This window comes from Rhamphochromis sp. 'chilingali' (assembly GCF_963969265.1).
Source record: "Rhamphochromis sp. 'chilingali' genome assembly, chromosome: 1".
NCBI classification, from domain to species: Eukaryota; Metazoa; Chordata; class Actinopteri; order Cichliformes; family Cichlidae; genus Rhamphochromis; species Rhamphochromis sp. 'chilingali'.
In genome coordinates, this window is record NC_137929.1 from 27,633,663 (window position 1) to 27,648,087 (window position 14,425).

At 41.4% G+C, this 14,425-nt stretch overlaps 1 protein-coding gene across 1 annotated transcript; it reads right to left on the reverse strand.

The window, feature by feature from the left end:
- Positions 1–11,497: 11,497 nt before the first annotated feature.
- LOC308395542 (H-2 class II histocompatibility antigen, E-S beta chain-like) lies at positions 11,498–13,703 on the reverse strand (the record flags this gene model as incomplete). The annotated part of the gene is made up of 5 exons (XM_080880425.1): positions 11,498–11,547; positions 12,150–12,263; positions 12,354–12,647; positions 13,291–13,557; positions 13,652–13,703. 5 exons carry the CDS (start codon positions 13,701–13,703, stop codon positions 11,498–11,500), a joined length of 777 nt encoding a protein of 258 aa, XP_080736551.1.
- Positions 13,704–14,425: the final 722 nt, after the last annotated feature.

The window sequence follows — 14,425 nt, forward strand, 5'->3', positions numbered from 1 at the left end:
TTTCGTTGACATGGATACTTGCTTTTGAGGTATGGATAATCAATTCTGTGCATGTGACGTGCTTTTGCAGGCTATCCACTAGGTTTTGCAGTTTGCACTAATTGTTTTGGGAAATGCACTAACTGCTGTGCAAATGTTAATGGTGTTCTGAGGAACGCACCAAAGCGACTGAGAAAAACTGTAATGTAGCCAGGTGGAAGGTCGATATTATGGGACATGCCACTGGATGGCGCTGTTTCTTTGGGGGTCATGCACTGTATGTATTTGAGTTCACACTTGTATTATACTATCTCTGTGGGTAAGAGGGAAAATGTACCTTGTTAACTGTTTAATCTTGGCTCTGTATCTTAGCAGGAGAAGCCATGTTTGTTTTATTTCTGTATGCGTTTATATCAGACACAAAATGATGCTAGACGTCCTTGAGTTCCAGATATAGAGACATTTTTGATTTCTTCCACAAATACAAAGGTAATAAAGGAGCAGCAGTTTACACTATTATAGTTTTAAATACTTCCATTTCTGATCGCAGCCTTTCACAGATTATAAACAGAATAAATACGTTGGACATGCCTTTTGCTTTGTGGAAATTACCTCGAGCCTATGACAGATTCAAACTGTACAAACATGTATGTCACATAGTAATTGAAAAAATCTTTGTACTTAATATTAAGAGCCACAAGTGGCTTTAGTAAATATTATGAGTTTGAGATTTTAACCATGCAGGGTTTTTTTTTTCTAGTGAATGGTACTGCAAATTTGCAAAACATATACATTACACATATTTAAGAAACATGATTTCGTATTTTGTTTCTCATCATGTTTTCTAAAGCAAAATACAAAGTAAACAGTAGATTGATTCTTTCTGTGTAAAATCTGTAAAACTGACTGTAGGACGTGTCCCTTCATGGTTTTTTGTTGAATTTTAAATCTTTTCACCACAATACAAAGTAAAAGTAAAGCCTAGCTTTCTTTTGTTTCAGCTATTTTGCACTTTAAAGGTCTGAGAACTAAAATATAAACTACACTTTAAGTTTTATTATTATTATTATTTAACCTCCTAAGACCCGAACTCTTCCACGGCATGCATTTTTAATTTCTCTTTGATATTTGGGCATATTGGGACCCGATGAATGTAAAAACAAAGAATTACCAGATTATATTTTTGTTTCTAAGAAAAATGAGAGCCACATATGAGGATATTCATTTAAAATTGTGATAGAACAGTTGCAGTATAATGTCCTTGTAAGTGGATATCAGGCCCTTGTAGAGCAAGATTTAGTATTTTGGTCTAATTAACCCAAAATGTGATGTCCACATATGTGGACGCCAGGTCCTAGGAGGTTAATTGTAATTTTTTTCTTATTATTCCATAACAGTGTGCGATAAAAGGTAATTACAGACTTTATGCCTGTGGTAGGACTTGACTTAAGCGGTCAAAGAAGTGCAGGAGACTGATGCTGTCCAGTGTAGCAAGTGATTTATTCACCATTTTGTGACCCAAACAATATTTACAAAGAAACAAATAAGAAACTCAACTCTATAATTAACTCAGTTCAAATAAACAAAACTGAACTTAAATCAACGGAAATTAAGGTCAAACTGCACACAGCTACACTGACCTGAATCTTTTTCTTGAAACACCTGAGTTCTGCTTAAATAGTCCACTTAACCAAACAATTTCTCCTCTGGACTATTCCATTCAGAAGGTAGGTAAGATGAACATGATTATATTCAAACCTCTACTACTCCTCTTTACTGGCAACATTAACTCTGTGGTGTAATCAATACATATTACAACAATAAATCTATTCATAAACCCTCTAAAATCAACTTTATTAAATTATAAGAGTTCTTCCCCTCTCGCACTTGGTCTCTTCCTGTGACCTCAGATGAACCCAGAAGCTATAAAGCAGGAAGTAAAACTACATTTCCTCCTTTTGTTTCTGGAAGACAGGTAGGTAAGGTAAGTTCTAAACAATACAAATTAACAGTTGAAATAAAGAACATGTTAACTTAACAAACTTGTAGGGATTGATTTAAACCAAGATGTTATATTATATAATCTGTAAAAGTGCAAAACATAAACAAACCCGGGATAGTAGATGTTTGCCTGTTGCAGATTACATGTGAAATATGGTTAAATCAAAACAAGAACGTTAACTAAGAATATAGACAAATGGTCTTCTCACCCACTTTGTCACACTCCCCCCTCTTATGACCGTTACTCCTCTGAGTCACGGGACAGGAAATCAGCAATGACATTCTTATGTCCGGGTCTATACTGGACCTGGAAACGAAAAGGCTGGAGAGATAAATACCATCTTGTTATCCTGGCATTAGTGTCTTTCATATTATGAATCCATTGCATCAGTCTCAATGATCAGTCTCAAGAACAAACTCTTTCCCAACGTGATAATATCTTTTTGGTGTCTAGAGCCCATTTGATCGCCAATGCTTCCTTTTCAATGGTCGAATACCTCATTTCCCTTGGAAAAAGTTTTCGGCTGATGTTCTGGACAGGCAACTGCTGCCCTTCCTCTCCTTGCAGTAAAACAGTTCCCAGACCCACCTCAGAGGCATCCGTTTGTACTGTAAAGGGAAGGTTAAAATCTGGACACTGCAAAACAGGTTTCTGACACAGTCTTTCAAATCATTAAATGCATTCTCACCATCTTTCGTCCACCTGATCTTTGTAGGACTAGATTTTCTTGTCATGTCATTCAATAAAGCTGCTCTTGATGAAAAATTTGGAATTAGTCGACGGTACCAACCCATCCATCCATCCATCCATCCATCCATCTTCATCCGCTTTATCCGGGGCCGGGTCGCGGGGGCAGCAGCCTAAGCAAAGAGGCCCAGACCTCCCTCTCCCTAGCCACCTCCTCCAGCTTATCCGGGGGAATACCAAGGCGTTCCCAGGCCAGCCCAGAGATATAATCTCTCCAGCGTGTCCTGGGTCTGCCCCGGGGCCTCCTCCCGGTGGGACATGCCTGGAACACCTCACCCAGGAGGCGCCCAGGGGGCATCCTTGTCAGATGCCCGAACCACCTCAGCTGGCTCCTTTCGATGTGGAGCAGCAGCTGCTCTACTCTGAGCCCCTCCCGGATGGCCGAACTTCTCACCCTATCTCTAAGGGAGAGGCCAGCCACCCTTCGGAGGAAGCTCATTTCCGCCGCTTGTATCCGCGATCTCGTTCTTTCGGTCACTACCCACAGCTCGTGGCCATAGGTGAGGGTAGGGACGTAGATCGACCGGTAAATTGAGAGCTTCGCTTTTACACTCAGCTCCCTCTTCACCACGACGGACCGGTGCAGCGTCCGCATTACTGCAGCTGCAGCCCCAATCTGTCTGTCGATCTCCGGCTCCCTTCTCCCATCACTCGCGAACAAGACCCCGAGATACTTGAACTCCTCCACTTGGGGCAGGAACTCATCCCCGACCCGGAGTGGGCACTCCACCCTGAGAACCATGGCCTCAGATTTGGAGGTGCTGATCCTCATTCCCGCTGCTTCACACTCGGCTGCGAACCGTTCCAGTGCGAGCTGGAGGCCCTCACCCGATGAAGCCAGCAGAACCACATCATCTGCAAAAATCAGAGATGAGATTCTGAGGCCACCAAAGCGAAAGCCCTCCGCCACTTGGCTGCGCCTAGAAATTCTGTCCATAAAAATTATGAACAGAACCGGAGACAAAGGGCAGCCCTGGCGGAGCCCATCACCCACCGGGAACGAGTCCGACTTATTGCCGGCAATGCGAACCAAGCTCTTGCAACGGTTGTATAGGGATCGAATGGCCCGTAGCAATGGGCCAGACACCCCATATTCCCGCAACACCTCCCACAGGACACCCCAAAGGACATGGTCGAATGCCTTCTCCAAGTCCACAAAACACATGTAGACTGGTTGGGCAAACTCCCATGCACCCTCAAGTATCCTGGAGAGGATAAAGAGTTGGTCCAGTGTTCCGCGACCAGGACGAAAACCGCATTGTTCCTCCTGTATCCGAGGTTCGACTAACGGACGAACTCTCCTTTCCAGCACCCTGGCATAGACTTTCCCAGGGAGGCTGAGGAGTGTGATCCCCCTGTAGTTGGAACACACCCTCCGGTCCCCCTTCTTAACCACCCCGGTCTGCCAGTCCACAGGTACTGCCCCTGATCTCCACGCAACATTGCAGAGGCGTGTCAACCAGGACAACCTCCTGCGGGTGGTGGGCCTGCGGGAGGATGGGCCCATGTCTCCTCTTCGGGCTGTGCCCGGCCGGGCCCCATGGACTAAGGCCCGGCCACCAGACGCTCGCCCTCGGGCACCCTCCCCGGGCCTGGCTCCAGGGCGGGGCCCCGGTAACCCTATCCCGGGCAGGGTAAACTGTTCCCTCGGTGTCCTTTTCATAAGGGTCTTATGAATCGCTCTTTGTCTGGTCCCTCACCCAGGGCCAGTTTGCCATGGGAGACCCTACCAGGGGGCAAAAGCCCCCAGACAACATAGCCCCTGGGATCCCTGGGACACACAAACCCCTCCACCACGATAAGGTAGTGATTCAAGGAGGGGTTAGCGGTACCAACCCACTAATCCCAAAAATGATCTCAACCTTTTCTTTGTGTTTGGCAAGAGTGCTGCAGCAACTGCATCCACTTTTCCCACCTGAGGGCGAATGCCTCCACCCCCTATTACATAACCCAGGTACTGCACCTTGGGCTTGGCGATGTGACATTTCTTGGCATTTATGACAAGTCTAGCATTTGTGATACGTCGAAACACATCAGCAAGATGTTTCAGATGATCTTCCCATGTACCACTATAAACAACAATGTCATCAATGTATGCAGCTGCATATTGTTCTGCACCCTTTCACACTCGATCCACCAACCTTTGGAATGTAGCTGGTGCTCCATGCAAACCAAAGGTCATCACTGTGAATCTAAACAGTCCACTTGGCACTCTGAATGTTGTTAAGTCCTTAGATGAGTCTGTCAAGGGAACCTGCCAATAACCTTTACAGAGGTCAAGGGTAGTCAGAAACTTAGCACTTCCCAAACGATCAATTAGTTAATCAACCCTCGGCATTGGATAAGGATCAAAAGCAGACACAGAATTTAACTTAGAAAAGTTTACACAAAATCTAAGCTTAGGATGTCTGTGAAGGTTCTCAGTCATCCAGGTCATCGTAGTCAAAGGAGCTTGCAAAGAAAAGCGTTACTTGAAGACGTTTCACCTCTCATCCGAGAAGCTTCTTCAGTTCTAAGGTCAAATGGTGGAGAGTCCCAGATATAAACCTAGTGGGAGTAACCCCCCACAGAGGGACAAAAGGACCCCCTGATGATCCTCTAATCGCCTGAGCCAAGGTGTGAAACTGGGTGTGGGTCCCAATCAGCCAGAGTTTCGGGTGAGTTCATTGTGAAACCTGGCCCCACCTTATCATGCGAATTCCTGAGATCAGATGGCCCAGGATGTGAGTGGGCGTTAAGGCATCTGGGAAAGGATCTCAAAACTGGATTATAGATGGCAGAGAGTTGGTGTGGTAAACCCCCGCCTCTGTTCAAAGATGGTCGCTCACAGTGGACATAGATGGCTTTTTTCACTCCTCTTTCAAACCATCTGTCCTCTCTGTCCAAAATGTGAACATTGGCATCCTCGAAAGAGTGTCCTTTATCCTTAAGATGCAGATGGACTGCTGAGTCTTGTCTTGTCACCTCCACAGGACCCACCCTCCCACCCTTCTATTTCCTCAAGAATTTAATAATAAACACAATTGGCTGCATTTTAAATGTGTCTGATCAATGTCTTCATTCAAGAATGAATTGTCTTTGTTACGGAGTCATGTGTATTTTGTGTTTTCCTCGGGCTGGTGATCCTCACAGTTGTTCAGCCAAGAATTCCAGATTAGCAGCAATAACTTCAATTCATTGACATTTGCAAGCATTCCTTTATACACAGCATTTCAGTCAGGTCGAGGTCTGGCCCTTCCAAACAAGCCATACTTGTTTGGTCTTTTTCTAATTAAACTGTCACGAATGTTAACATTTAACATGCTGTCTGAGGCCTGTAGAGGCTCATTGCCTCATTGGCTAATGCACAAGTTTAATTCAAAGTAAGCAGAGTTTTATTGTCAACCCAACAACATGCACTCAAGCATACAGTGCGACGAAATATCATCGTCCTGGATCAAAGGTGCAAACTGTAAAAATAAAATGGGAAAATTCAAATATACATACATTCTTACAACTATTCAGAAATAAGATAATCTAAGAGTAAGTACAACAGTATTGTACTTGAACAGTGATAAGATATAAGCTCTGTCTTGAGTGTTGTTGTTGACGTTCTCTATGCACTGTTCTTGAGCTAATATGAAGGCCACATGAAGTATGAGGCCCTTTCTCAATTCTAAGTACGCAAGTACGTGCTCGCGTTCTCGGCGAGACCGGACTTGCCGAGACCGCACAGGATTACGGATTTGCCGAGAACGCGAGCACGGACTCGCGATTTGTACAATTGGAACACCAGCGTACTTGATGATGTCACAGGTCCGGAGTTTTTACTGCCGTTCCGTCTTAATTTAACTGTGAGTAACATGTTATGAAGCTTAACTTTAATCACAGCCAAACCGGTTTAGCCAGGAACAAATAAAACACTGAATAAACCAAACATTAACATTTAGAAGTGATCTAAGTTACTTATATATAATGTTTAACCTCAGTAGCGAAATCTCTATTAATAAAAATAGTGTACATGTATGTCTTAATAAAAACAAGCAGGTGAGATGTAGAACGCCTTTATTTTTATTTTAGTACAATAGACAGCTACTGGGGTTTGTTTGGGGTTTTTTTAGTGTATAAATCTCTTTATTCAACAGCAATGGGGTGAACGTAGAAGGAGCAACACACAAGCAGGTGGTTGATCTGATCCGGGCCGGTGAGCGAGAGCTGGTGCTGACTGTGCTGTCCGTTCCTCCCCAGGAGGCCGACTGCCTGGATCCCGGAGACGACGGGTCGGCCCAGTCCTGTTACGACTACTCCAACAAGCAGGCAGTGCCCATCTCCGTTCCTAGCTACAAACACACTGAACTCAACCATGAAAAGTTTGTGGTGGGTACACTCGTGCAAAAACACTTGGATGGATAAAAATGTTTTTGTAGTTGGACACAGCCAGTCACAACTCAAGGCTTATGCGATTGTTACATTCATGAGGTATTTATATTCAGGTCTGTGAGCAACCTAATGTTCTGGATATTATAAATACTATCTTGCTGACTAAAGATCACCGCCTTTTCATTTTCATTTTTCCACTTTAACTCTTCCAGGTGTATAATGTGTACATGGCAGGCAGACAGCTGTGCTCCAAGCGTTATCGGAAGTTTGTGATTCTACACCAAAACCTGAAGAGGGAGTTTGCTAACTTTACTTTCCCCAAGCTGCCTGGAAAAATGGCCTTTTTCCCTTTCAGAGCAACAGCTGGATGCACGATGCAGAGGCCTGGAGGAATATCTAGAGAAAGGTGAGGAAGAGAGAAGGACAATCAGGCTTTCTTCATAGGGCTAGCACACAAACAGTTCACTCACTTACAGTTGCCTTCCATATTGTTTGGAACAAAGATACAGCTTTGTAGTTTTGCTTCTGAACGCCACCACAGTTGATTGTAAATCAAACAAACAACACGTGATTATTCAAGGGGTTTTCCAAAACATTTGCATGACCTCTTTAAGGATTACACACATTTTTATAAACAGGACACCATTTTCAGAGGCTCAGAATTAATGTGACAATTGAATGCTAAGCAGTTTTATGGCCAGGTGGTGAAGTCGTAGATGTCATTGTATAATGACTTTTATTTCACTTACACACACACACACACACACACACACACACACACACACACACACACACACACACAAAAAAAAAAACTGTATCTAATATAATGTGTGTTTCATCTGCAGTGTGCTCTGTCCGAGTCATTGGAGAAAGTGACATCATGCAAGAGTTCCTGTCTGAATCAGATGAGGTAGAAAAATAAAAATAAACATGTTTTTTGCTCGTTCCCCGCCTGTGACTCACTACGCTGGGTTTGGGGTTTGTTTAACCTGAGTAGCGTAAAGACCGCTGGGGGGTTGAAAACGATGTGCCGGGAGTCCGCTGTTCTCGCGTGATCCTCGACCTCGCTGTCTGCTATGGAGCTGGCGGGTCACACACGTCTCCAAAAACGTCAGAGCACGTTTGGAAATATATGATATCTTGATAAATCGAGCAGATATTTGAAGTTTACACAGCTACATTCCTACTTGAAAATAACTTAAAAGTTTATTTTGTGACCCAGAAAGAGTAATATTTAAAAGTTTTCAGCTCCGCTCGTCCGCCATTGCCGCGTTTGAGTTTTGGACGAAATGCATTCTGGGATATTTAGCTGTACCAAGTACACACAAGTCACCACCGATGCATGCTCGATAAAACAGGCGGAGCGAGAACACATCCGGGACTTTTTCGCGTCCTCGGCTTGATGCGTACTTCGGATTGGAACAGTACTTGGTCTCTGACTGATGACGTTCACGAGTACACGAGAACGCAAGTACGCATATTGAGAAAGGGCCTGAATGTCTGTAACGCTCAAATCTGCATGTGGTTTATAAAAAACTGTAGTTTCCTCATTCTGAAGAGGTGAATTCAGAATGTGTGTGCGTGTCAATCAGGCTGTGTAAAGTGACAGCACTAGGCCTTTGCCATTAGTGATGTGTCGGTCGCGAATGAAACGGCTCTTAGAGCCGGATCTTTGACGTGAACGAAGTGAGCCGGGTCCTTATTGCAAGCCGTGGGGTTTCTTCTTTCTTTCTCTCTCTCTCTCTCGCACACTTTTTTCCCGCTTCACTCCGCACGCGAGCCATGTGCTTTGCACTGGGAAGAGGGGGGAGGGGCGATAGTTACACTGGCAGTAGCACAGGAACAGAGCAGGAGAGAAGGAGAGAGAAAGAGAGCCAGGGACAACAGTGTCACATTAGAAAGGTATAGTAATCATCCACAACTATTTTCAGTTGCTGATGATAAAGGATTCAGAAAGTTTATTCATGCAGGCCCATATGACAGAGAATATGCATCTTCTTTTTGTTTTCATATTATAATTTATATTTAATTGTGTTGTGGTTTGAAGTGTTTTGTGTTGTTTCACTTTAAATTTGTGTAACGGAAAGCTGAAAATTTAAATAGTTAAAAGTTGAAATGTATTATATGATTTATTTATTACAGTTTATGTGGAGTGAATAAATAAAAGTATATTTACGGTGGCCCCTAGAGACAAAGCACGTACAAATACGAACTCCAAAAGACGTAAAAACTCCATCGCATGTACAAACCCCGAAGCACGTACAAAACACAACAGAAGTGCTCCAGGATGCTAGGGTGCAGTGTTGATGTTTTGTTACCTAGTGGCTACACAAGCCAGCAAGTACCAACGACTGGATTTGGTGTGTGGTAGTAACAGGTAAATGAATTTTTTTTTTAAATATATGAGTGCCTGTGTATAAATACACAAACAACACACATATGCTTTCAATTGTGTAATTTAAGTGATCTAGGTAGCTCTGTTTTGGAAGTTCAGTTCATGCTAGGAATGTGTTTTGGAGTTTGTGCATGCTTTGTCTCTAGGGGCCACCCCATATATTTATATATAAACATATATAAATAAAACCACTTTTTTTACATTAGTAATTCCTTTTGTGCATAATCTTATATTATTGTTAATAATAAATTAATTAAAGCAACAAAACAATCTGAAGAGCCGGTTCGGAGCCGAAAGAGCCAGCTCTTTTTAGTGAGCCGAACCGAAAGAGCCGGTTCTCTAAAAAGAGCTGGAAATCCCATCACTATTTGCCAAATGGTGTAAGGCTGAAATTAAGTGCCTTTATAAGGTACTTGGCCACAGAGTGATTGGCAGAAAGCGATAACATTCCATCAAAGAACGGGTGTGCTGAAATGAGCGCCTGTGGGTTTTCAACCTGGTTTATTTCTTAGTGCTGCTGAACATCTTTTAAACAGATCAGTTCCTGTTTTACACAATGCTACCTTTGTTTTTACTAAAACTTGTTTATCCTCTTACTGTTCACCACTTAGGTGACACTATTCCCTTAAAAGTAAATACTGATACAGATTGAAGGCCGTGGCAGAGGTTTGCACTCTGAGTGCTTCTTGTTTGTTCTGAAATTGCTCACAGTCGTGCTTTTACGTTTCCTTTAACTTAACCTAATTTTTATTTTCTTTGGGGATTTTTTTGTTTCAATCATTGTTGTATTTATATAAAATTTTAATTCTTTATTCTTTTGATCCTCCTGCTGTAACACATTAATTTCTGTTGTGGGATCAATAAAGTATCTCTCTGTCTGTCTATAGAGTGATCCGTGGACGTTGTGGATTTATTATCAGGTCGGCTTCAGCTATTTTTCCAGCTGTTTAAACTTCCATACGCTGAATGTTGCTTCTTTGTATTACCTTCTGGGTACTGCATCTTCTCATATATTAGCCTTCCTTGTTGGTATAGCAGCAAGTATCCCCACCGGTCGGTCCTGTGGTAGATCTTTATTTGATGCCTCGATGGTGAGATTTTTTTTGATTAGCATTCAAACATCTCAGTGAATACACAATAAAAATTACCACAAAGCAAGAAAGCATGAGACAAGGCTAATCAAAAGGTATTGTCTGAAGCATATGCTTATGACGCCAACCCTTTTAACAAAAGATCTTTTAGCATGCGGCTCCTGTACACAGGGCTCGAAGCAAAGAAAAAAACAAAGCAAAGCAACAAAACAAAAAAAACAAACAAAAAACAAAACAAAAAAATGTTCCACCTTCGATAAGTAACTACATCAAAGCAAAACAACCAAGAGTTTCAGTGTTATTATTATTGCTCTTTTCATTCTTGATTTATATATTTTTCTAATACTCTAGGGTTATCTTGGTTTTTTTTTTTAAAGAAACATGTTCCCCTTGAGTCATATTGACTCTCTCTGACTTTAAAACAGCTTCTGAGTGCTGACGCAAAGCAAGTTATTTTGTGCTTTATACATTATCTGTGCAATTGTATATTCAAATAAATCATTAAATTTTAAGGGTATTCAGATTAATAAACAAAATGTTAGTTGGTTCTATATAGTTTGAAATAATCAGTCTCTTACTTAATTGCTAGGAAGGTACCATGTGGGTGTGCACACTGTGGGTAGCTTTTGAACCATCATATTGTGCCAGGGTTTTTCTACTTTTCCACTTTCACCACTGGTTAACTCACAGGGTTTACTGCTTAATGAGGGTTAATGCCAGTAGATACAGTGTAATCATTTTTCTATAAAATATATTACTATACTGTATAAGAGTATTAACTACATTACAAATGTATCCTCTGTCCTGTAGGGTAAAAGATGCAAAGCCCCAAACACCCACAACAGACATCATTATTCAGAGAGCTGTGATATTTGGGGCACCTTGGATGGAGCGTTCCCGTATTAATAGTGTTTGCTCAGGCTGTTAAGTTGCTCCAGCTTCAGGAGGGGATTCCACAGGAATGAACACTTGTCCTGTTAAAAACAAGAACATATTTATCATTTTAACAACTCTATTGGTCAGATTTACTACACTGTAAAAAAAAATCCTGAAAAAACAGTAATATTCCTGCAGCTGGGGCGCCAAAATAATACCATAAAAAAATAGAAAATAACTTTCTCATAAAAATACGGTTATTTTCAGTAATGACAATACAGTTTGTTGCCCTAATTTTACATGGGATTTACATGGGGAATCACAGTCTATTTGTGTAAATTTAATGCTATTCTAGAAGAACAGAACAAAACTGTAAAATACACAGTACAATACTTTTATATTAGGATTTTTATTACAGTGTATGCAAGCAAAACTTAATGTTGTTGCAACCACAGAAAAGGCCCAATTTATGAACACAGCAATAGCAGCATACAAAAAAATGATGATGATGATGAGGCAACAGATCTACTTAATAATGATATGTGCTGTAGTAAGAATAGGAATAGTTTTTTTTTTTAGGATTCTCTTGAAAACAGAAAAGAGACGAAGTCAAGAAAGTTACTGAGTGCTGGGCACACCGAGGCTTTCAGTCTTAGATCAGAATATGTTATATTATGTACACTTCTAACAAACTCCTTACTTTGACACACAGTGATGTAGTAGATGATTCCAGATATTGCAATAACAAATCCAATCACCAGTCCACACAGTCCAACAGCTATCTGAGTTTGTTGTTCCACTGGGAGGGAGGGGTCTGAAACAGTGAGATAAAAGTGAAACTTGTAATTATGCAGCTTCAGTTTTATCTCTCTGACTTTAATTGGCATCACAGCAGCAAACTTACCCCAGACCACAAACATCGGCTCGGAGAGACCAAGGTGTTCGACCATGCAGGCAATTTTTTCTGCTGAAGTTGGGATGTACTTCAGGTGAGAATGAGTCTGGTAGCACCAGTCACCATTTGGCATCACGTCAGAGTAATTGACATCTGTGGTCACCTCCTTGCCGTTCCTCATCCACCTCATTCTGATTTGTTTTGGATAAAAGTTGTAGGCACTGCACACAAGCGTAGATGCGTGCTCGCCATTAGGCCTTTTCAAGGATTTTAGTTTGACGGTGGGTATAGTTGTCAGATTATCTGTGAAAAAATAAGTTTCATGCTTCTGATTAAGAAAAATACATTACTGCACCTTCTCTGTTCACAGATGTATTCCTCAAATGTACATAATGTAATGTATCGTGGCTATGTTGTCAATTATGGCATACTTGGGGTGGCTGTAGCTCAGGTGGCAGAGCAGGTCAGCCACTAATCAGATGGTCGGTGGTTCGATCCAGGGCTGCCTCCTGGCTGCATGCCAAATATCCTTGGGCAAGATACTAACCCCGTGTTTGCCTACTGGTGGTGGTCAGAGGGCCCGGTGGCGCCAGTGTCCGGCAGCCTCGCCTCTGTCAGTGCGCCCCAGGGCAGCTGTGGCTACAATGTAGCTTGCCAGTGTGTGAATAGGTGAATGACTGAATGTAGTGTAAAGCGCTTTGGGGTCCTTAGGGACTGAGTAAAGCGCTATACAAATGCAGACCATTTACCATTTACTTGGAAATCAACTGTAATGTCATGCAACTGAGCAAAACTCATAAAGCACTATTGTTATTTACAGTAAAACAAATATAATAATCTTATGTCATCAAAAATGATCATAAAAATATTTGATGTAAAAGGTTCACAGCATCAAAACCCTATTTAACATTTGATTTAAAACATTATTAAGAAACAAATCTCTTACCTACGGATTGGATGGCATCTAACATGTCCGTACACAACAGTTTCCTTTCGATCTTTCTTGTTAGTGCATCAAAGGGATCCCTGTTCCACCATTTTGCTGCTTCAATTGAATACGCTGTGAATCCCGTCCAGTTGCCTCTTGTGCTGTTGTACTCCATCATCAAGTTCTTATTAAAAAAACTAGTTAATATGTACTCGGTTTCTTCAAAGTGTGACCCTTTGAATGTACAGCATGCTCTTACTTGGTAAAAGTCTTCATCTGTGAGAACTGAAATAAAAAGAAAGAAATGTTCTGATGTTAAAAATAATAATTACTTTAAAATTTCACTGATTTGTTCAAAGAGAAGATTTTTGCAGCTCACCTGGACTTAAAAGAGAGAAAGCCACACACAGGACAAACTTATGAGTGTTCATGTTTCGCGTGTGTTGTACGATGATTCAGGAAGAAGACTTAATCTGCAGCATTTATATGTTCACCAAAACAAGGAAATGAAAGCAGATAGGCTGATATAACAGCGAAACATTTAGTGGAAACTCCCTCTATCCATTACATTTATGACAATAACTGCTAATAATTACAACTTTGCTCCTTTGTTCAGCTAGCACTTGTTTGTGCACTAATACTAGGTGAAGTGACTTATGTGGACAATCAAACTGTTGTTTGACAATCAGAAACAGTAGAGAGACGTGGGAGCATTTTGTGTTGAGACTATAAAGAAGAATGTTTTAAACTGTAGATCAAATCTGCATAAATCATAAAGATTTGACAAGTTGGTTAATTTCCTCACCAAGTTTTACTTCATGTTACAGCCTAATGTTTTCTGGCTTTCGTTCTTCGGCTGTTCTGGACCTTTGGCTAAAATTTCACCTCATTGTTGTTCTGTTAGATTTTCTAAATAGATGCTAAATAGATGAAAAATTCATATAAAGAGACCGATATTAACCTGACTCTAGCAGCAAATGAATGTTTAGAGGTTAAAATAGATTACAGAATTCAGCCTACAGAAAACGATATGCTTTCACTTTTCTTACAGCTCTTGTGAAAAACATTACTGAAGTTTTCTTTTCAGTAAAGTGAACTGTATCACAAAACCTCATATTCTGTTGTGAAAAAAAATCTCTGCAACTAACTACAA